Genomic DNA, 25,424 nt, shown 5'->3' on the forward strand with positions numbered 1-25,424 from the left:
TTGTATACTGAAGGTTGACTAGCTCTATGTTACAACTGTGTGTCTGGTTATAGAGAGTGATGCTGTCAATCTATAGATCTAGAGAGCTTGTGCTGAAGCTTGACTAGCTCTATGTTACATCTGTGTGTGTGGTTACAGAGATTGATCCTGGCAATCTATAGATCTAGAGAGCTTGTATGCTGAGGCTTAACTAGCTCCATGTTACAACTGTGTATGTGGTCACAGAGAGTGATCCTGGCAGTCTATAGATCTAGAGAGCTTGTGTGCTGAAGCTTGACTAGGTCGATGTTACAACTGTGTATGTGGTTACAGAAAGTGATGCTGGCAGTCTATAGATCTAGAGAGCTTGTGTGCTGAAGCTTGACAAGGTCTATGTTAGAACTGTGGTTACAGAGAGTGATCCTGGCAATCTGTAGATCTAGAAAGCTTGCGTGCTGAAGCTTGACTAGCTCTATGTTACAACTGTGTATGTGGTTACAGAGAGTAGTCCTGGCAGTCAGTAGATCAAGAAAGCTTGTGTGCTGAAGCTTGACTAGCTCTATGTTACAACTGTGTATGTGCTTACAGAGAGGGATCCTGGCAATCTGTAGATCAAGAAAGTTTGCGTGCTGAAGCTTGACTACCTCTATGTTACAACTGTGTATGTGGTTACAGAGAGTAGTCCTGGCAGTCTGTAGATCAAGAAAGCTTGTGTGCTGAAGCTTGACTACCTCTGTGTTACAACTGTGTATGTGGTTACAGAGAGTAGTCCTGGCAGTCTATAGATCTAGAGAGCTTGTGCTGAAGCTTGACTACATCTATGTTACAACTGTGCATGTGGTTACAGAGAGTGATCCTGGCAATCTATAGATCTAGAGAGCTTGTGCTGAAGCTTGACTAGCTCCATGTTACAACTGTGTGTGTGGTTACAGAGAGTGATCCTGGCAATCTGTAGATCAAGAAAGCTTGTGCTGAAGCTTGACTAGCTCTATGTTACAACTGTGTGTCTGGTCACAGAGAGTGATCCTGGCAGTCTATAGATCTAAAGAGCTTGTATCCTGAAGCTTGACTAGCTCTATGTTACAACTGTGTGTGTGGTTACAGAGAGTGATCCTGGCAATCTGTAGATCTAGAGAGCTTGTATACTGAAGGTTGACTAGCTCTAAGTTACAACTGTGTGTCTGGTTATAGAGAGTGATGCTGTCAATCTATAGATCTAGAGAGCTTGTGCTGAAGCTTGACTAGCTCTATGTTACAACTGTGTGTGTGGTCACAGGGAGTGATCCTGGCAATCTATAGATCTAGAGAGCTTGTGTCTTGAAGTTTGACTAGCTCTGTGTTACATCTGTGTGTGTGGTTACAGAGATTGATCCTGGCAATCGATAGATCTAGAGAGCTTGTATGCTGAGGCTTAACTAGCTCCATGTTACAACTGTGTATGTGGTTACAGAGAGTGATGCTGGCAATCTATAGATCTAGAGAGCTTGTGCTGAAGCTTGACTAGCTCTATGATACAACTATGTGTATGTGGTTACAGAGAGTGATCCTGGCAATCTATAGATCTAGAGAGCTTGTGCTGAAGCTTGACTAGCTCTATGTTACAACTGTGTGTGTGGTTACAGAGAGTGATCCTGGCAATCTGTAGATCTAGAGAGCTTGTATACTGAAGATTGATTAGCTCTGTTACAACTGTGTGTCTGGTTATAGAGAGTGATGCTGTCAATCTATAGATCTAGAGAGCTTGTGCTGAAGCTTGAATAGCTCTATGTTGCAACTGTGTGTGTGGTCACAGGGAGTGATCCTGGCAATCTATAGATCTAAAGAGCTTGTGTCTTGAAGTTTGACTAGCTCTATGTTACATCTGTGTGTGTGGTTACAGAGATTGATCCTGGCAATCGATAGATCTAGAGAGCTTGTATGCTGAGGCTTAACTAGCTCCATGTTACAACTGTGTATGTGGTTACAGAGAGTGATGCTGGCAATCTATAGATCTAGAGAGCTTGTGCTGAAGCTTGACTAGCTCTATGTTACAACTGTGTATGTGGTTACAGAGAGTGATCCTGGCAATCTATAGATCTAGAGAGCTTGTGCTGAAGCTTGACTAGCTCTATGTTACAACTGTGTGTGTGGTTACAGAGAGTGATGCTGGCAATCTGTAGATCTAGAGAGCTTGTGCTGAAGCTTGACTAGCTCTATGTTACAACTGTGTGTGTGGTTACAGAGAGGGATCCTGGCAATCTGTAGATCTAGAGAGCTTGTGTTGAAGCTTGACTACCTCGATGTTACAACTGTGTATGTGGTCACAGGGAGTGATCCTGGCAATCTATAGATCTAGAGAGCTTGTATGCTGAAGCTTGACTAGCTCTATGTTACAACTGTGTATGTGGTTACAGAGAGTGATGCTGGCAATCTGTAGATCTAGAGAGCTTGTGCTGAAGCTTGACTAGGTCGATGTTACAACTGTGTGTGTGGTCACAGGGAGTGATCCTGGCAATCTATAGATTTAGAGAGCTTGTATGCTGAAGCTTAACTAGCTCTATGTTACAACTGTGTGTGTGGTTACATACAGAGAGGGATCCTGGCAATCTGTAGATCAACAAAGCCTGTTTGCCGAAGCTTGACCATCTCTATGTTACAACTATGTTTATGTGGTTACAGAGAGTGATGCTGGCAATCTATAGATCTAGAGAGCTTGTGCTGAAGCTTGACTAACTCTATGTTACAACTGTGTATGTGGTTACAGAGAGTAATCCTGGCAAACTGTAGATCTCGAGAGCATGTGTGCTGAAGCTTGACTAGCTCTATGTTACAACTGTGTATGTGGTCACAGAGAGTGATTCTAGATGTTGATTGAAGTAAATATTTTTGTGAGGTCTAACTGATTTATTTTATACAATGAGTCCTGTGTGTACTGAAATTTAGGCCAGTGGGTTTCAGAAAAATCAAAATGTTTAGTTGTTGGTGACAAAAACTATGCATTTAACTGCCATTGTGTTGCCATGATTATGGCATCCGTTTTCATGTTTTATGTTATTTGGTGGGTTTTCCCTTGGGCTCTGTCCATCCCCGAGAAGTCTCCGACCAAATTAATAAAATAGCAAATTAAAAAAATAAATATAGTTCCCTCTTTGGGATTGAACAGTGTTGTAGTGAAAGCATAGGCACCTTCACATTGTTTTGTTTTGTATATTTGTAAATGATTAAACAAGGTAATTGTGAAACTCTGTCATCATAACTCTATCTGTGATTGAACGTGGGCATTGTGAAGTCTGTCATCATAACTATCTGTGATTGAACGTGGGCATTGTGAAGTCTGTCATCATAAGTCTATCTGTGATTGAACGTGGGCATTGTGAAGTCTGACATCATAACTCTATCTGTGATTGAATGTGGGCATTGTGAAGTCTGACATAATAACTCTGTCTGTGATTGAATGTGGAGATTGCGAAGTCTGGCATCATAACTCTATCTGTGATTGAATGTGGGCATTGTGAAGTCTGTCATCATAACTCTATCTGTGGTTGAATGTGGGGATTGTGAAGTCTGGCATCATAACTCTATCTGTGATTGGACATGGGCATTGTGAAGTCTGACATCATAAGTCTATCTGTGATTGAACGTAGGCATTGTGAACTCTGACATAATAACTCTATCTGTGATTGAACGTGGGCATTGTGAACTCTGACATCATAACTCTGTCTGTGATGGAACATGGGCATTGTGAAGTCTGGCATCATAACTCTATCTGTGATTGAACGTGGGCATTGTGAACTCTGACATAATAACCCTATCTGTGATTGAACGTGGGCATTGTGAAATCTGTCATCATAACTCTATCTGTAATGGAACATGGGGATTGCGAAGTATGACATCATAACTCTACCTGTGATTGAACATGGGCATTGCGAAGTCTGTCATCATAACTCTATCTGTGATTGAAGGTGGGCATTGTGAAGTCTGTCATCATAACTCTATCTGTGTTTGAACGTGGGCATTGTGAAGTCTGTCATCATAACTCTATCTGTGATTGAACGTGGGCATTGTGAACTCTGACATAATAACTCTATCTGTGATGGAACATGGGGATTGTGAAGTCTCATCATAACTCTATCTGTGATTGAACGTGGGGATTGTGAAGTCTGTCATCATAACTCTATCTGTGATTGAATGTGGGGATTGTGAACTGTGACATAATAACTCTATCTGTGATTGAACGTGGGCATTGTGAAGTCTGACATCATAACTCTATCTGTGATTGAACGTGAGGATTGTGAAGCCTGACATAATAACTCTATCTGTGATTGAACATGGGGATTGTGAACTGTGACATAATAACTCTATCTGTGATTGAATGTGCTGATTGTGAAATCTGTCATCATAACTCTATCTGTGATTGAATGTGGGGATTGTGAACTCTGACATAATAACTCTGTCTGTGATTGAACGTGGGCATTGTGAAGTCTGACATCATAACTCTATCTGTGATTGAACGTGAGGATTGTGAAGTCTGACATAATAACTCTATCTGTGATTGAACATGGGGATTGTGAACTGTGACATAATAACTCTATCTGTGATTGAACGTGGGGATTGTGAAGTCTGGCATTATAACTCTATCTGTGATTGAATGTGGGGATTGTGAAGTCTGGCATTATAACTCCATCTGTGATTGAACGTGGGCATTGTGAAGTCTGACATCATAACTCTATCTGTGATTGAACGTGAGGATTGTGAACTCTGACATAATAACTCTATCTGTGATTGAACATGGGGATTGTGAACTGTGACATAATAACTCTATCTGTGATTGAACGTGGAGATTGTGAAGTCTGGCATTATAACTCTATCTGTGATTGAATGTGGGCATTGTGAAGTCTGGCATTATAACTCCATCTGTGATTGAACGTGAGCATTGTGAAGTCTGACACCATAACTCTATCTGTGATTGAGCATTTCTTTATACTATAACTGTTTGATGATACAAATCATTTTGACTGATTCTGTAATTTTTGCTTGCGAATCGTTTCTGCAGAGTGATGGTGAAGATGAAGAACCTGTTGAATGCCAACACCTGGCTGTGGGAGCGAGGGAAGTTCATGAACAGGCGTTATCTCATACAGGTGAGATACACCATGGGAGATGGTATATAAATCTCACCAGGTGGCGTTAATGTGAAGCAGGAACACAAGCCATTGTTATCTTTGATCTTTAATGTTACAGTGTATCAATCTTTACTGTAATGTTGTACTGTCACAAGAGTGAAGTCATTATGTTATATTAACTGTGAAAGGAATATTTGACATCAGTAAAATGACATAAAACTCATTGTTCTGAGTTTATGTGGAACCCCCAGTGAAGTGAAACTCCTTTCTCGTAGTTTATGTGGAACCCCCGGTGAAGTAACATAAAACTTCTTGTTCTTAGTGTATTTGGAACCTCAGTGAAGTGACATAAAACACCTCATTCTGAGTTTATGTGGATCCCAGTCAGGTGACATAAAACTCCTTGTTCTTAGTTTATGTCGAACCCCCAGTGAAGTGGCATAAAACTCCTTGTTCTGAGTTTGTGTGAACCCCCAGTGAAGTGACATAAAGCTCCTTGTTTTGAGTTTATGTGAAACCCCCCCCGGTGAAGTAACATAAAACTCCTTGTTCTCAGTTTATGTGGAACCCCCAGTAAAATGACATAAAACACCTCATTCTGAGTTTATGTGGAACGCCCAGTGAAGTGACATAAAACACCTTGTTCTGAGTTTATGTGGAACCCCCAGTGAAGTAACTTAGTTTATGTGGAACCCCCAGTGAAATGACATAAAACACCTCGTTCTGAGTTTATGTGGAACCCCCAGTGAAGTAACATAAAACACCTCGTTCTTAGTTTGAGTGGAACGCCCAGTGAACTGACATAAAATACCTCATTCTGAGTTTATGTGGAACCCCCAGTGAAGTAACATAAATCTCCTCGTTCTGAGTTTATGTGGAACCCCCCCGTGAAGTGACATAAAACTCCTTGTTCTGAGTTTATGTTGAACCCCCAGTGAAGTGACATAAAACTCCTTGTTCTGAGTTTATGTGAAACCCCCCCGTGAAGTGACATAAAACTTCTTGTTCTGAGTTTGTGTGAACCCCCCCCGTGAAGTGACATAGAACTCCTTGTTCTGAGTTTATGTGGAACCCCTAATAAAATGGCATAAAACTCTTTGTTCTTAGTTTATGTGGAACCCCAGTGAAGTGAAACTCCTTGTTCTGAGTTTGTGTGGAACCCCCAGTGAAGTGACATAAAACTTCTTGTTCTGAGTTTATGTGGAAGCCCAGTGAAGTAACATAAAACTCCTTGTTCTGACAGTATTATCGTTATTAGGGATTACACTTTCTGGATATAGCACAGATTCTAGTGCTGAAATTTTGGCTGAGACCACTGCAGGTTTCGAACCAACGACCTCAGAGTCAGGCACCTAACCGCCAGCAATACATGTCAACCGTCTAGACCACTCGACCAACAGGCCTTCCACAAAAAATGGAAGGTAGTTGACCGGTAGACTTTACAGCGAACATGCATTACCCCTCTGATGACATCTATACCTATCTGATATATTCACCTAACTCCTTTTTTTAGTTTGTGTGGAACCCCCGTTGAAGTGACATAAAACTCCTTGTTCTGAGTTTGTGTGGAACCCCCAGTGAAGTGACATAAAACCCCTTGTTCTGAGTTTATGTGAAACCCCAGTGAAGTGAAACTCCTTGTTCTTAGTTTATGTGGAACCCCAAGTGAAATTACATAAAACACCTTGTTCTTAGTTTATGTGGAACCCCCCGTGAAGTGACAAAACTTCTGGTTCTGAGTTTGTGTGGAACCCCAGTGAAGTGAAACTCCTTGTTCTGAGTTTATGTGGAACTCCCAGCGAAGTGACATAAAACTCCTTGTTCTGAGTTTATGTGGAACTGCAATGAAATGACATAAAACTCCTTGTTCTAAGTTTGTGTTGGACCCCCGAGTGAAGTGACATAAAACACCTCATTCTGAGTTTGTGTGGAACCCCCTGTGAAGTGACATAAAACTTCTTGTCCTGAGTTTATGTGGAGCTCCCAGTGAAGTGACATAAAACTCCTTGTTCTGAGTTTGTGTTGGGACCCCCGAGTGAAGTGACATAAAACACCTCGTTCTGAGTTTATGTGGAGCTCCCAGTGAAGTGACATAAAACTCCTTGTTCTGAGTTTATGTTGAACTGCAGTGAAATGACATAAAACTCCTTGTTCTGAGTTTGTGTTGGACGCCCCCCCCCCCCCCCCCCACCCCCCCCCCCCCCACCCCCCCCGTGAAGTGACATAAAACACCTTGTTCTGAGTTTACGTGGAACCCCAGTGAAGTGAAACTCCTTGTTCTGAGTTTATGTGGAACTCCCAGTGAAGTGACATAAAACTCCTTGTTCTGAGTTTGTGTGAAACCCCAGTGAAATGACATAAAACCCCTTGTTCTGAGTTTGTGTGGAACCCCAGTGAAATGACATAAAACCCCTTGTTCTGAGTTTGTGTGGAACCCCCTGTGAAGTGACATAAAGCACCTTGTTCTGAGTTTACACATTGATAATGTTATGAAAGTGGACTACTTTATTTGACCAACAGGAAATGTACCAGAAATACCTGGATGGTGAAGATGTGCTGAAGATCCCCAGGGAGCAGGATCCCTTCTGGGAACCTCCAGAGGATGTTCTCATTGGTACAGCCAATGTCTTCTTACAGTCTTTGTCCTACGCCCTGGATTTTGATGACAAACTGGCCGTCACAGATTACAAGGGCCAAGAGGAGGGTACCCTGTATGTAAATGTGGCCCCATGCACACAGAATGGGAAACCCCTGGATGAGGATTACTTTGTGGATAACCCAGAGGAACTTTTGGGAAAACCTTATCATTTCAAGGTCAGTGTCTATATATATATATATACATATATATAAATGTGAGAAAAAAAGGACACCTTCTCAGATTTCTACATCGTTGTATTCCAACTGCAGTTTCAAACCTTCATTTTGATCAAGGATACTGATGAGGACGAATGTTTGAAACTGCAGTTGGAGTATCCCTGATGAGGACGAAAGTTTGAAACTGCAGTTGGAGTATCCCTGATGAGGACGAAAGTCTGAAACTGCAGTTGGAGTATCCCTGAGGAGGACGAAAGTTTGAAACTGCAGTTGGAGTATCCCTGATGAGGACGAATGTTTGAAACTGCAGTTGGAGTATCCCTGATGAGGACGAAAGTTTGAAACTGCAGTTGGAGTATCCCTGATGAGGACGAATGTTTGAAACTGCAGTTGGAGTATCCCTGATGAGGACGAATGTTTGGAAACTGCAGTTGGAGTATCCCTGATGAGGACGAATGTTTGAAACTGCAGTTGGAGTATCCCTGATGAGGACGAAAGCCCTGAAACTGCAGTTGGGAGTATCCCTGAGGAGGGATGAAAGTTGAAACTATACAGTTGGAGTATCCCTGAGGAGGATGAAAGTTGAAACTGATTTGGAGTATTCCTATTCTCCACATCAGAACAATCAACTTCTTTCTTAAATGAATATGTATATACATGCACTATTTGAAAATGTATTACTATTCAGTTAGAGGTATATCATCACTGTTGCTATTATTATTATTATAATTTCTGTATATTTTTGGTCATAAAATATCTGGTGTTGAAATATCCAGTAGGATATCATTATACCTTCCAAGGAAAGTCTTAAAACATCTTCCTGCTTAAAGATCGTCAGAACTCATAGAATTTAAATGGACAAAATGTCCAACTTAGTTATGTGATATTTTAGGTCATTTTACGCTGTTAATTAATTGTTTTTAACCAATTTACAGGTGACGTTGAGAAGCGCCGATGTGATCAAGTCCCGCTTTTCCAAAGGACTTCATGTGAAATACCGTGTCTACAAGGACGATAAGTTCACAGAAACCAAAGTGATCAAAGGAACTCTGTCTCCAGAATTTAACCACTCCAAAGTGTTCTCTTACCCAAGCATCAGCCAGGATCACCTGGACTTCTTTGACACGGGTTGTATAACATTACTGCTGTATGGGGTTCAGGAAGACGCTTCACCCAATCCTAAACTCTTAAAACTCACAACCAAGGTATTGTATAGTGGTTATATCTCTCTTGGGATTTGGCCGACAGAAGTTGGCCAGGAAAATAAATGCATAATTAAGGCAAGGCTTGAGTGACAATTCCTTGGATTCATCTGCACCATTATATTAGATTTTCCATGCACAGTGTGTTGCCTTTATTTAAGGTATAGATTGAAAATTCTATAGATTGAAAATTCATTGTCTTCTGTAATTTGGTAAGTTTAATTCCTTGTGAATTGCTCTCTTCAGTTTATCCTGATTTTGTATCGGTCTAAGCCTTGTTTTCCTTCACGAAGTGTAAGTATGTCATTTGTCCTTGATGGTTTCTTCCAGAAATCTTTATAATGCACTGAGAAATTCCTCATACCTGTCTCTCTAATTTCTATGTAATGTAGATTTTGAAATAATTAAAGGTCATGGGTTTCCATGAGGATGTTTGGAATACAGCAAATTCATATATCTTTGCTGTCCTATTATGGTGTGCCTGGCCTATTATGGTGTGCCTGTCCTATTATGGTGCACCTGTCCTATTATGGTGCGCCTATCCTATTATGGTGCACCTGTCCTATTGTGGTGTACCTATCCTGTTATCGTGTGCCTGTCATTTTATGGTGTGCCTGGCCTATGGTGTGCCTGTCCTATTATGGTGTACCTGTCCTGTAATGGTGTACCTGTCCTGTAAATGGTGTACTTGTCTTGTAATGGTGTACCTGACCTGTAATGTTGTACCTGTCCTATTATGATGTACCTGACCTGTAATGGTGTACCTGACCTGTAATGTTGTACTTGTCCTATTATGATGTACCTGACCTGTAATGGTGTACCTGACCTGTAATGTTGTACCTGACCTGTAATGGTGTACCCGGCCTGTAATGGTATACCTGATCTGTAATGGTGTACCTGACCTGTTAAGGTGTACCTGACTTGTAATGGTGTACCTGACCTGTAATGGTGTACCTGACCTTCAATTGTGTACCTGGCCTGTTATGGTGTACCTGATCTGTAATGGTGTACCTGACCTGACTTGTAATGGTGTACCGGACCGGTAATGGTGTACCTGGCCTGTAATGGTGTACCTGATCTGTAATGGTGTACCTGACCTGTTAAGGTGTACCTGACCTGTAATGGTGTACCTGACCTGTAATGGTGATAATTACAGTAAGGCTTCATTCTGATGTTGATTCCTCATGTTTTGCATTTCCAGGAATTGCGTCAAATGGAACACATGCAGGAACCTTCCCTGATGAACAGAAGAACGTCCTTCAGCTCTGACGCACCCACAGAACAGTCCCACCTTAAATCAGAGCTCATGCTGTTACAGCGCAAGTATGAGCGCCTGGCGCAGAAAGAGCGTAGAATGCAGGTACGGGCCAATCACAAGAATTCACAGTAGCTTGACTAGTGATGCCCAAACCCGTTATTTGGGACTCAGAATTGGTCTACATTAGTTCCTACATGTATTGGTGGCACAATGCCATTTAAATATACTTTGTGTATGGGACATGGAAATTGGTGGTGTTATGATCTCCTAATGACCTGATGTAAGCAATGTGTGGATGGGCATGGATTTCCTCCGGGTTCTGCTCTGTTTCCTCCCATGTTTTTGAGTACGGGGTGAAATACCAATCAAACAAATAAATAATAAGCTAATTGCATGATGTCAGCGTAGGCTAGCTGTATACATATAGGCCAGACATGTAGGAACTAGGTTTTTAATGTACCATCAAAATTGATGGATAGAGTTGTGTTTTCCAGCTAATCTGTGAGGACTGGTCCAAGAAGCCAGAATCAGAGCGTGATTTTGATGCATTTTGGCGAGCTGTTTCGGCAGCAGCTAACAGCAGTGGTACCAAGCTGAGGACACGAGTTCAGATGTTAAATTCAGTAAGTCACCTTTACTCTCTGACTCAGGAGTTTGTTTTCTGGTTTCTGTTGTACAGAATTCTGTCTTGGGTGCCGTGCATGATGTTCAGATATCCTTCTGCAAGGTTTCATTTATTCTCATTCTCCAAACAGAATCGTTCATCCCCAGATCTGCTGCAGATTCAACCATTCTCAACGTCCTCTTCAAATATATTTCAATTTGGAATGTTGAGTCAATTATTCATTATCTCAAAAAAATTCAAATCTCAGCTTTGTACAGTACACCGCATTTGGATTTGAAAAATTTTTAACTAACCTAAAATATTCAAAAGGCAATAGCGATATGGAGAATTTCTCCCGGCAGAGTCAGTTTAATTTTTTAAAAGACATGTGTTGTAGTTTGGAGGATGGGTGCAAGGCTCAACATGATGGTTCATTTTGGTTTCTATTAAAAAAAGTGTTTAAACGAATAATTCTTGCACAGTTCCAGGTATTGACTAAGATGCAATTGGAAGTGTATTTAGTTTGTTGAAAATCGTAGAAGGGGATACTTGCGGTAAATCAATGAAATGTTAAGGGAATGAAGTGTACAACACTGGGACATTAATATACTTATTTTTGTGCATATTTTAAGACGTGTTTCACATATGAACAGAAGGCAGTAAAATGGCAGGTACTGCAGATTGGTATGTTTTGAAGAATCTGATTATCCAAACATAATTTATGGTGTTTACTAGTGTAAATTACTGATGAATTATGGCCCAGTAATATTAAGGAATATGAAATAATTACACCTAGTCCAGGTCCATTTGAAAAATTGTATTTGCACTGTCATACAAGTGACAACAGTTGATTTGGAAAGTTCATTGGACTGTGGACATCACAGCCGGTAAGGCCTAATCCTTGTTGTTTGTTAGACTCCTTAAGGAGAAGTACTACATGCTGTGTGATATAATAAATATGGTTTTATTACTTGTACCAGCCACTATGTTGTTATGTTGCAGATATTAAGGGGGCAAAAATTTGTTCGTGACATGCGAACATCAAACAACGATGTAAGAGCTAGTCTCCACACAGCCATGGAACTTTGGCTGTGTTTTTTTTTTGTCTGGTGGGGTCTTGTACGTCATATATATATATATATATATATGTGTGTGTGTATATATATATATATATATATATATATATATATATATATATATATATATATATATATATATACACACACCAGTATGTCTTGCAGCCTGGTGGTATGTTTTATAGTATGTCTGTATACCCTTTCCTCATATCCTTTCCCATCTCCTCTATATGCAATGCAGGCCATGAAATTGGGGTGGTTGACACAACGAAAAACAAAACATCAGCTACGAGTTTTAAACCTTGAATGACCATGTGATCGGTTTCGCCACGATGCAAAAACAGACTCATTATTTGATAATTTGGTTACGTGAACATGTGGCTACAATACCTCCTAGAAGACTTTTCTGTTTTATTTACTGCATCGTCTGTAAAGCCTGTTAATTCTGTACGCTGTAGATTTTGGTTGTATTGCAGTACAGTCTACCATCCTACGTGCTATCCTCAGATAGCACATTGGCCACATGGGGGGTGATGGGCATACATTAGGGAGGATCAGGAAGCCTCTACAAAACATACTTGTCCTACACACTGAACATCACATGGCTTTCAGGGTCATACCAGTATGTGATAAATTCTGTATTTTTATTTTCTTTTCATAATTAATAATTGCTTCTACACATGTAGTTAACTACTTGTAGTGTGTGCAATATCCAACTGGCATATGGAGCTCTCACCATCCCTTTCTGATAAAGTGGTATTGTCCACAGAGTGAAATGATGTAACCATTGACACAAGGGAATGTCAACAATGACAGACTCATGGAAAGTTGTTGACTAGTGAAAGTTTAAATTCAGTTCAATTGAATGACACCTTTCTCTGCCCACAGCTAGTTCACCTAGAGCACAATACATGACTGACATTGCCAGCTAGCTCATACTGTATACATAACAATACATAACAAAGGAGACAATGTGGTGGACAATGTGCACAACTGGAAAATGTGGCTCAGAGTCGAATAGTAATTTCTTAGGCAAAAGTTTTAATATTTTGTTTTCACGCCAAAACCTTCTCAAGAGTTACCTATACGCCGCCACTCAGTTAATAGGTGGTTTGTAGACTGGACTTGATGCGCAAATAACAGATGTCTACGAAGATGCACTGACCTGATTAATAAATAGAGCACAGACCTGAGTGAAATTTAGTCAGAGCAGAAAGCTAGTGACTGCATTTAGTGCATAACATGGAGTTCAAGTTCAGAATAACACTTTGCAGCATCACAACACTAAATGACAGCTTTTATTCACAGTCATATTAGTGCTTGTTTTTTGCCAATGGACAGGACAAGTATTAAGACAACCTGGGAACAGGTAGTTTAACAATTGACACAACTTCTATTTGTGCTAACTGTGGTGATATCATACCATGAGGATAGCCGGCAACTTTGTGTGGGTAGTTTTGATATACCCCTGAGCGCTACGCAGTTCAAGCACTGCATTTTTTGGAACATTCTAGGGGACAGATCAGCGTAAACAATTTATCCATCTGCACAATTACACTCATGTAACTGACACACAGACATTCGTTTCATTCGCACCAAATTTCATGGCCTGCAATGTACATGTATATACCTCAGCTGTGTGCCCTAAAGTATAACTCGATTGTGCTATTTCATATATTGAGGACATCATTGCAGTGGTATGAAATATCCTCTAATACAATTTGTCCTCTCTTATTCTCTCTCTGCCTCTCATATCTCATCTCTAATTATCTCTCATTCATGTTGTTCATTTCATAATTATGAGTTGATATCATCAGATGCACATATATCATCAGATATACATATATCATCAGATGCACATATATCATCAGATATATATATATATACATCATCAAATATATATATATATATCATCAGATGCACATATATCATCAGATATACATATATCATCAGATGCACATATATCATCAGATATACATATATCATCAGATGCACAAATATCATCAGTATCATCTTGATCACTGTGATTATCAAAGAGCAATTGAAAATCTTATAGCCATATTTTGGATCAGTCTGTTTGTTAACATATCAGCGTACATAAAAGTGGACATTTCAGGGAGATTACCAACTTTGAATGCTGGTGATAGTCAACCTTGATGTTCTACATTCAGCCCACTGCCAAGCCACTGACTCACCCTCAACCTTCTACATTCAGCCCACTGCCAAGCCATTGACACACCCTCAACCTTCTACATTCAGCCCACTGTCAAGCCACTGACACACCCTCAACCTTCTACATTTAGCCCACTGCCAAGCCACTGACACACCCTCAACCTTCTACATTCAGCCCACTGCCAAGCCACTGACACACCCTCAACCTCCTACATTCAGCCCACTGCCAAGCCACTGACACACCCTCAACCTTCTACATTCAGCCCACTGCCAAGCCACTGACTCACCCTCAACCTTCTACATTCAGCCCACTGCCAAGCCATTGACACACCCTCAACCTTCTACATTCAGCCCACTGCCAAGCCGCTGACACACCCTCAACCTTCTACATTCAGCCCACTGCCAACCCACTGACACACCCTCAACCTTCTACATTCAGCCCACTGCCAAGCCACTGACACACCCTCAACCTTCTACATTCAGCCCACTGCCAAGCCACTGACACACCCTCAACCTTCTACATTCAGCCCACTGCCAAACCACTGACACACCCTCAACCTCCTACATTCAGCCCACTGCCAAGCCACTGACACACCCTCAACCTTCTACATTCAGCCCACTGCCAAGCCACTGACACACCCTCAACCTTCTACATTCAGCTCACTACCATGCCACTGATGCAACCTTGACAGACTGGAGGCTGACTATACAGAGATACTTAGCCTGGTGGGCGCTGTAGATGTATTTCCAAACATTTTTCATCCTCCTTTGCCGTATTGACCCTGTACAGTGTCTCTCATCTTTTCAAGCTTCTACTAACATGTCTGCATGTCCTTTACTAACAGTTTGCTTTTGACAAGCCCGCATTTTGTCCTCTTCTTCAGTTGCCATTTTGGGATCAAAGGCCCACAACTCCATTTGGGTTTTTAGGTTGCAAATGGTAAAGGTGGTCTTGTTATTATGTACTTCAGAAGTGCTATCATATCAAAAGGTCCTGCCACAACAGGCGGTATACTCAGGCTGAATCTGTTGATCTGTATACCTGCGCATGTTCATATTTGTGATCTGGTAGTCCCCCTTCATCAACTCCATATTTCTCTATGTACTCCTGCCTTTTCAGCAAGATGATGCCGATATCATTAGTTTGTATGTTTTTGGCGAAGAAGAAATGAGTCTAGCAGATGAAGCTCGGCGTAATGACGGAATCATTGGTTATGATCGAGTCTCCAAATTCTGTGACTTCCCTCTCACTGATTTCTACAAACCCAATCGGCGATTTTCTCACAGAAATGTAAGATCAAAGTGTCTTTCTGTGACCCCTGCCCTGGCATCCTCACCTACTGTGACAACCCATAAATGGACTAATCGTTATAATACCTTTGGTTGACTGTTTGAGTTTCAGTGCCATGTTCATTTATTAGTTGGTTATAATTTATAGCCATTTGAATACTGAGTTATTTTTTTCCTTGTTTTAGTCAGTGTGTTGTCTTTCAGTTTTTTTTTTTTAAATTCTTTGTTTTATTTCAATTGGACAACAATTTGTTAATCTTTTAATCAAGATTTATGTTTATAATTCAATTTTTTTTCCTGCTTTTTATTTATCATACATAAATGAAGCACATAACTGCATTTTAGTTTTATTTTGAAGTATTATAGTACTTCCCTGGCCCATCACAACGGTCCCCTATTTACATCTTCTGGATGATTTGATTAATAGTTGAAAAAGCACATATTGTTTAGTGACATCTATGCATTCATGGCTGATATGAATGTAGAATTTGGAGTAGATAGAGAGTTGTTCCCTCCTGATGATGCAGTGGTTATGTCCCCTTGAAAAGCAGATCATCTTTCACTGTTTTGTCTCACGGCTTAAGTACGCAATGTAAATTCACGTATGCTGCAATGTGTCTCACACTTTGTCATGTTTTCACACTATAGTTTTCCCCACAAAATGACATCGCTCATGGTCTCATGTGCCAGTTTACATTATGTTACATGTGTTGAGCGTCAGCTGAGCTCCATTCAGACAATCATGCAGTGAGTCAAATATGCTGAGTTTTATTTAGGTTGAAAGCTCATAATATTTACACATAATAACAAGGTTTTCATTCTCATAATTTTAAGGATTATCACATTACTAGTTTTATGTTCCGTTTCTACTTGTAAGTTATAGGGTCATCACTGAGAATTACGGGTCAAAGATATAAATTTATAAAAGATTTCCATGCTAAGTATATAATGACTCTCATAAAAAAAACTTTGCAGCAAGTGTAATTTTACAACAAATCGAAAAGTTGTAGGTATATAGAGTTTGATGGGTTTTTTTATTCATAAATCTTATTTTCTGGAGATGTAATTCAGTTTGGGAACAAGTTTTGATGAGTGTTATATTTCTCTTGGGAGAGCAGCTACAAATCAAACTCCCTCCTACAACAGTTGAAGAAGACGAGGATTCCTTGGGGTCTGTTGAGCTGGATAAATATGTTAGTCCTGAGGAAAATATAAATAACAGAACCCTCAATCGTAAGAGAAAGAAGAAAAGCCCCAACCAAGGCACAATAATAGCATATTCTCCACCTCCGTACACAAGCACGGCTCAGTTTTTCAACGCCGGATACCAGAAATCTGACTTGGATGAGGACAGTCCAATGAAAGACTCGAAAACTTGCGGGCTGCTATGATAATACAAAGAGCGCTTTGTGTTAGTAATCAGCAGTGTTTTTTTGGAAAGTTTCTGTAGGCTAGAATTTGCTTGCTTTTGGATGTGTCAGTATTACATGTTACTTTCTATACCTGTAGCCTAGGTTCCAATCAAAAAGTAGTTAGTTCTATGTGGCTAAATGGCAGATCACTATCAACACTGTAACAGACTTGTTGTGTAACTAGATGTGAAGAGACGCCCAGTCTGAACACCTAACTCTCCCTGAATGGAGAAGTTCTGCCTTATTACCAATGAGAATAGGCAATTCAATACACAAACAAGTAAAGTGCTAAATTTTCTTCCTAAAATTCTGAAGCATGATTGTGCCACTGTATGAGGTTCTCGTGTCCTCTCCAAAGGAAAGAAAATCTTACAGCTCCTAAAACAGCAGTGTCCTCTACATACCTGTATAACGCTGTAAGCTATGATTGCGGTGTATATTCATGATTGCTTGCATGTGAATGAAAATCGCTGCTGCTGTTATTTCAAGTAGGTAGAGGACGCTGTTGTTTTATGAGGTGTACCTGTAAGATTTGCTTCCCTTTGTAGAGGGCCAATAGTCATCACAGGTTTATCATGAGACTGTCAGAGAGTTCATGTGTACTGGTACAGGTGTTCCTTGAGACCCTTCCCAGTTGCTGACACGTCCGTAAGGGGATGTTGAGACTGTGCGTACATGTACTAGATGTGGCTCTAGTCAGATTGCATGTGGTTTATGTGAAGCAGATTTCAGCTGTATCAGCTGTACACTGTATCAATAGAAGCACATAAATATAAATATATTAGGCTAGATCAGCTTGTTGTCATTGTTGTGTGCATCGTGCATCTTGTGTAGATTGTCACATGTACTGTGAATATTTTGTACTTTGCATTTCTGTATTCTAGGGGTAGATCAGTTTCTTATTAAGAAAATACCTGATGGCTTTATATGTGCTGCAGAATGTATGGTTCATGTTTTCTTCATTCAGAGCAATGAACTTTGGATTTATTGAGGACTGATGGATGTGCTGGTATGTGCACATTTGTACCAGTCAGATGTGCTGGTATGTGCAGATTTGTACCTGTCAGAAGTGCTGGTATGTGCACATTTGTACCAGTCAGATGTGCTGGTATGTGCAGATTTGTACCTGTCAGAAGTGCTGGTATGTGCACATTTGTACCAGTCAGATGTGCTGGTATGTGCGGATTTGTACCAGTCAGAAGTGCTGGTATGTGCACATTTGTACCAGTCAGATGTGCTGGTATGTGCACATTTGTACCTGTCAGATGTGCTGGTATGTGCGGACTTGTACCAGTCAGATGTGCTGGTATGTGCGGATTTGCACCAGTCAGATGTGCTGGTATGTGCAGATTTGTACCAGTCAGATGTGCTGGTATGTGCGGATTTGTACCAGTCAGATGTGCTGGTATGTGCGGATTTGTACCAGTCAGAAGTGCTGGTATGTGCGGATTTGCACCAGTCAGATGTGCTGGTATGTGCGGATTTGTACCAGTCAGATGTGCTGGTATGTGCGGATTTGTACCCGTCAGATGTGCTGGTATGTGCGGATTTGTACCAGTCAGATGTGCTGGTATGTGCGGATTTGTACCAGTCAGATGTGCTTGTATGTGCGGATTTGTACCTGTCAGATGTGCTGGTATGTGCGGATTTGTACCAGTCAGATGTGCTGATATGTGCGGATTTGTACCAGTCAGATGTGCTGGTATGTGCGGATTTGTACCAGTCAGATGTGCTGGTATGTGCAGATTTGTACCAGTCAGATGTGCTGGTATGTGCGGATTTGTACCAGTCAGATGTGCTGGTATGTGCAGATTTGTACCAGTCAGATGTGCTGGTATGTGCGGATTTGTACCAGTCAGATGTGCTGGTATGTGCGGATTTGTACCAGTCAGAAAAGTTCACACCGCACATGAACCCCATAATCCGTCAACCTTTGCACATGTGAAAGATTTTCGAACACTGTATTTTACCTAAAGTTTGCTATGTGAAAAATACAATTTCAGAATGACATATAGGCTATAAAATGATACTTTTGATTTCAACTTAACTTTTTCTGATCAAAAGTTACAAAAATCTCTTAAGTGGCACTATAGAAGGAATCAGTCAATCAGAATCTAGCAGAATGTGTCACTTGCAAAATACTGAATGAAATGTGGGATACATGCGCTTGGTTTGTATCGTGTCCATGTAACCAAAGGTGTTCAATCACCCATTCATACCTGTGTGTGACTTAATACTTCACATCAAGTTACACAGTGCCTTGCAGATTTGAGCAGTGGCATCAAATTTGATAAAGGTTGATTGTATCTGTGTATCTGAGAGTACTGGTGATTTAGTATCCATTGTAGGTTGATTGTGTCAAAGAGAGTACTGGTGATTTAGTATCCATTGTAGATTGATTGTGTCAAAAGAGTACTGGTGATTTAGTATCCATTGTAGGTTGATTGTGTCAAGAGAGTACCGGTGATTTAGTATCCATTGTAGGTTGATTGTGTCAAGAGAGTACTGGTGATTTAGTATCCATTGTAGGTTGATTGTGTCAAGAGAGTACTGGTGATTTAGTATCCATTGTAGGTTAATTGTGTCAAAGAGAGTACCGGTGATTTAGTATCCATTGTAGGTTGATTGTGTCAAGAGAGTACCGGTGATTTAGTATCCATTGTAGGTTGATTGTGTCAAGAGAGTACTGATGATTTAGTATCCATTGTAGGTTGATTGTGTCAAGAGAGTACCGGTGATTTAGTATCCATTGTAGGTTAATTGTGTCAAAGAGAGTACCGGTGATTTAGTATCCATTGTAGGTTAATTGTGTCAAGAGAGTACTGGTGATTTAGTATCCATTGTAGGTTGATTGTGTCAAGAGAGTACCGGTGATTTGGTATCCATTGTAGTTTGATTGTGTCAAGAGAGTACCGGTGATTTAGTATTCATTGTAGGTTGATTGTGTCAAAAGAGTACCGATGATTTAGTATCCATTGTAGGTTGATTGTGTCAAGAGAGTACTGATGATTTAGTACCCATTGTAGGTTGATTGTGTCAAGAGAGTACCGGTGATTTAGTATCCATTGTAGGTTGATTGTGTCAAGAGAGTACCGGTGATTTAGTATCCATTGTAGGTTGATTGTGTCAAGAGAGTACTGGTGATTTAGTATCCATTGTAGGTTGATTGTGTCAAGAGAGTACTGGTGATTTAGTATCCATTGTAGGCTGATTGTGTCAAGAGAGTACTGATGATTTAGTATCCATTGTAGGTTGATTGTGTCAAGAGAGTACTGATGATTTAGTACCCGTGCATCTACATGTGTCAGATCCAAAAGTAGAAAATGTTCCAGTACATCCAGCAAATAAATGAGCATGTCATAAAAAAACAGGTCTGCCAAGGTGTATTTGTTTGCACACAAATCCCTCCCCCCACCAACAGACCTTTGCTGCACCCAAATAGAGCCACACAGGCCTTGCTGCGCCCAAATTGACCCACATAGGCCTAGCTGCACACAAATAGACCCACACAGGCTTAACTGCTCACACCTTGACCCACACAGGCCTAGCTGCACACACCTTATCTGTTCACAACCGGTGGTGTATAGCATCTAACAGTGATATACCTGTAGTTCCATATCAGCTACACAAACTCATCAGAAGACATTTCCACATGTCATAGTTCAAAAAGGAAGCTGTGAGAGGTTTTAACTGTAGATTTACTGCACTTTTCATAAATGAGATTACTAATTTGTGAAATACGACAGCAGCTTGAATTTAAAACTCCCATTGTAACAAGGTCTGGGTGAGGTGCTCACAGATGTTCATAAATATATCACTGGGTGAAAATCGTTAGTGAATAATATTGAAGTGTAGATTTCTTTTTTTCTTTTCATCCATATAAGTGACTGGAATACACAGTTTTATTGTGGGATATGTACCCTTGATTTGCATTATCTCCCACCCTGTCTTAAAGTCAGCATGTTTTCCAGCCACCACACATCCATGTCACTATAAAAGACTGTCACTCCAATACAAGTGGCGTGTTGGGGTTATTTCTTGGCTGGCTATCCATGGTGCTATCCAGGACACAAAGTTCAGTTATAAATGTGTCAGTAATGAGATGTTTCTAGTACCATATTGTGTATGTGTTTGTATTAAGGGGTTAATGTCATGACGGATACATTTGCACCCAGCTGTAGTTACCAGGTACATCAGAGCTGCTGTAATCAAGGTAGTTTGCACCTAAAGCTAATAATTCTAGTACATGTAAGCTTTATCAGCTTTACTAACTTTGTGCCGTGCGGTGATGTACATATAATATTGTGTTTACTGTGGAGTTGTTGAATTTGAATTTTTTGAAAAACATTATGTTTTTGCTGTTGTGTAATCACTATATATATCTCAGTGCTTCTGCCATGTGTAAGCTATTTATATATATATCTAATATGGTTTGGCTTAAGTGCATGCATTTTGTATTCAGCATGCGCTGTTGTGGCATGTGGACAGTACACTGTAGTATGATTAGTAGAGTAGACTTATAATCAGATGATGCAGCTTTCTCAAGGAGAATGGTATCAGCACTCATATCATATTGAACATCCATAAATCACCTATAATTTCATGGAATTTTTGACCAGCTATTCACCCTGTTACACAAAGTTGATGAATTACAGTAAATGGCATGTAACACCGCAGCAATTTTCACCTGCTTAAAATCCCCTTCTGTACTGCAGTGTGTATAGCAGGGTAGTTCGCAGTAAATGGCATGTAACACAGCATTTACCTGCTTAAATCCCCCTTCTCTACTACAGTTTGTGGCTGGTGAGAAATTCCAGAAAGTAAGTGATTGACTGGAATCCCTTTTACACTGAATAATTTGCGGTATGATACATGTAATTCAATAATTAGCCTATCTTGGATTATTAAAGCCTATATTACTCTAGTATTGCCTTAAAATGTTTCACATGAAAATAAGCACCTGATTTAAAGAAAAAAATACCTCTGTCGGCTTAATTTCTGTCATTCTTGAAATGCAATAGTGCTTATAAATTATACTTTTGCTGCTTGTTTTATGAGAAAAATCAAACTTAGTTTTTTCATGTCTTGATTGTAACTCATGCAAATGGAGTAGTTTTATGTTCAACATTTTGGACATTCAGCACAGGATTTTTAAAAAAATTCTCACTGAAATTATGTTTTGTATTATTTGTTAAAATAGGAATGCTTTTGCATTTAATCCAAAAATGCTGATAATATTTTTAGATAAAACCACATTCGATTTTCATGTGAATAGTAGAGAATATTTGGATTACATTTATTTTTTTAGCAGCTAGATTTCATTTTTCTTTGAAAAGTTACTACTTGAAAACATCAAATGTTTGTGAAGGGTAGTTCACCTTAAAGTTCCATTTATTTTTTTGCCTTGTTTTGGTTTTTTTTTCAGCTGGTCTACAAGCCAACAAAAAGAAAGCATGGCGGTAAAGCCAACGGCCAGGTGGATGCAGGGGAGGCTAAAGGAAGTTCCACATGCATTGTCCAATAATTTTGTGGTAGATACTCGTATCATAATCTCACAAAACTACTGTAGAAATTATCAGAAGAAAAACGTTGACGCTGCTGTTTGATCTTGTCTCCATTCCCTGCCCCATGCCGTATAGGCCTGTACACAGACATGTTTAGGCAGCATGTTTGATTTTGTCTCCATTGCATGCAATAGATACATCATATAGGCCTGTACACGGACATGTTTAGGGAGCATGTTTGATCTTGTCTCCATTGCATGCACCAGATACATCTTATAGGCCTGTACACAGACATGTTTAGGGAGCATGCGTGATCTTGTCTCCATTGCCTGCACCAGATACACTATATAGGCCTGTACACGGACATGTTCAGGGAGCATGTTTGATATTGGTTGAACCAATTGTAGGATATGACATATGGCACCCTGATCAAAACCCTTAGGAGAAAATATTTCTATTTCTTATGGTCATAAATAGTTAACACAGAAAAAAATATGAATATTGTATAAGTATAACGATAACAAATGAGATTTTTGCATGAAAAACATTATTCTTCAGATGTGGATTCATTCCATCTGCTGGTAGAGAATTGTGTTTTCTTGGTTTATTGTACATAATGACATAAATGTCAATGACTGCTGATGTAGAGAATTACGTTGTGTTTCGTGAAACAATTTATAACTTGAAAAATCATAATATGTCATGGATTACTGCTGCTCTCTAAATGTATGCTGTGGTACGGTGTGCTGGGGTACAGTGTGCTGTGGCACAGTATGCTGGGGTACAGTGTGCTGTGGTACAGTATGCTGTGGTACAGTACACATTTGATCTGTAGTGTACAAAGATGTAGAGCATGATGGCATGCACCAGAAGGACACAGGTGTAATGGCAGACGAATATGTCAGATATTGTTTTCAAATTAGGACGGACACAAATTGCTGAATCATGGTATTCATGTTTTGATGTTAGAATGAACATATCAAATGTGTCAAATACATTGTCTTGTAGTGATTGTTACAGTAATGGTATTTCTATGGAATGGTACTCGCCAATTCCCCTTTGGTTTATGGTTCCTACATGTACCATTCTCAAAACTGCTGCATTATAAGGAAAACTGGCCATTAAAGATTATTATGTCCGCTATTCTATCTTCTAAAAGAGTTTATCTGTGATACCGTTTTTTCAGGTTTAGTGTTGTGAACCGCACCACTGTGTGGACTATGTCAGCCTTTGTGTCTTACAATAACCATATACTGTATATGCTGTGTATTTATTTGAAAAGTTAATGTTACATCCAAACAGGTATATACTATAATCCTTTATTCACAATATATATTTTAATCTCCCTCCACTTTTGCTAAAGGTGATATTGTTTTTATTTCTGTTCGTCTATCCATTCTCTTTACATGTATCAATAATTTCTGACGTGTTCACGGGAATATTTCAAAATTAGCGTTTTCATGTATTTTATCTGTCGCCACAAGTCCATATTTTGTCTCCAGTTTGATGTTCTTACAAGAAATGACTTTATAAACACTCATTCTCTTTCAAAAAATGGTACAAAGATCATTCTTAAGTGAAATGGTTATGGAGGATCTGGAGCTTAGGGAGAAAACCGAAATTGTCAGATGGATATGTTTACCAGCCATTTTCTATTTCAGTGAAAATGAATCTCCAGAAAATTATCTGTACACTAATCCTATAACCATATCCAAAACAAGGTGCCTCATCAGGACATATTTATTTTCGTATATGCCCGTAGACCCAATGTGTAAACAAATTCAGGGCAAATTCTTTGTCTAAGCTGGAAATTACATTCCACTTTATTCACTGGAGAAGCTAAACTGTGATTAGAGAATTTTTTTTACACTTTCAGTACTCCATTTTGATATGATATCACACTGTTTTGAAATAAAGTTTACAAACAAAACTTACACTAATTTAAGACTTAAATATGTACTTAAAAACATTTCCTGATTGAAATTATACACACAACTAGATAAAGAGGATAAATTTCCCATTTTTTTTTAATGCATACGAAATATATTTTGCTTTGTTGACTACACCTCTATATTAATCTTTCCATAATTTTCATATATTCCTATGACATATTGGGTCGATTTGATTATTTTCAGCTATTCTTTTTAACCTTTGACAAGAGGTTTATGTTTTAGCAAGCATTTTTTTGTGTGTTAGCAAATGTCCGGGAGGAATTTCTATGAAGTTTTGTTCACATCTTAGCTTTTGGGCAAGCACCAATGCATTAAATTTTGGTGGAGAGATGAATCTGGATTGGCATCCAGTAAATGGTCAGGCTGTTTCTCCCCCTGGCGATACAGAACCCATATAATGGATTATCCCTTTGTCTGTAATAGGGGATTTGTACATGGTAGAATGCCGTCTAGGTTGACAGTTGGTTTTAGACGATATAGTTCATTAGCCAAGAGTCAAAATCCAACGTGGACAGATCTGCAATAATTTTGTTACTTTTTATTTTCTTTATTTTGTATTAGATCTTGACATTTTTGTTTCAGTTATATTTTTATTTTCTCATTTGAACATTGTTTTCTTAGAGGCAGAATCAACATTCCACTGTGGTTTTGTCCTTTGTTTTTCTTACATCTTTTTTTATTGTCTATTTTATGCTCATTTTTTTCTGAATTGTACACGTATATACGTGCCTTAATTAATGCAAATGTCAGGCTGCATACTTTTCTGCTGTTTCTAATTACTGTTGAAATCAGAGAATTTAAAAAGGAAATAAATTTTGAAATTGAAACAAATGAAAGGTCTTCTGCTTCTTTACAATTTTGTACCTTGATTATGACTGTTGGGGACAAATTGATACAAATTATACATCCAACTGTCATATAACTTCACATATGCTCAAATTTCCACCTTCAAATAAGTGAAAGGCAAGTGATATCGCAGTTTATAGAAACGGAAATACTAGTTTTATCAACGATTAATTTAGGGCTTGACCGCATCCAATTGCGCCTTGATATGTCATT

General features: G+C 39.5%; 1 protein-coding gene across 1 annotated transcript in view; it reads left to right on the forward strand.

Moving 5' to 3' along the window:
* Positions 1–25,074, forward strand: part of LOC135474718 (kinesin-like protein KIF28) — a 61,046-nt gene extending 35,972 nt beyond the window's left edge. Inside the window, exons 20-25 of the mRNA XM_064754282.1 lie at positions 5,012–5,099; positions 7,602–7,895; positions 8,831–9,100; positions 10,299–10,457; positions 10,850–10,978; positions 22,335–25,074. Coding sequence (XP_064610352.1) covers positions 5,012–5,099; positions 7,602–7,895; positions 8,831–9,100; positions 10,299–10,457; positions 10,850–10,978; positions 22,335–22,433 — 1,039 coding nt within the window. The 3' untranslated portion in view covers positions 22,434–25,074. The remainder of the gene's footprint in view (positions 1–5,011; positions 5,100–7,601; positions 7,896–8,830; positions 9,101–10,298; positions 10,458–10,849; positions 10,979–22,334) is intronic.
* Positions 25,075–25,424: the final 350 nt, after the last annotated feature.

The sequence above is a fragment of the Liolophura sinensis genome, chromosome 9 (genome assembly GCF_032854445.1).
Source record: "Liolophura sinensis isolate JHLJ2023 chromosome 9, CUHK_Ljap_v2, whole genome shotgun sequence".
Classification (NCBI taxonomy): domain Eukaryota; kingdom Metazoa; phylum Mollusca; class Polyplacophora; order Chitonida; family Chitonidae; genus Liolophura; species Liolophura sinensis.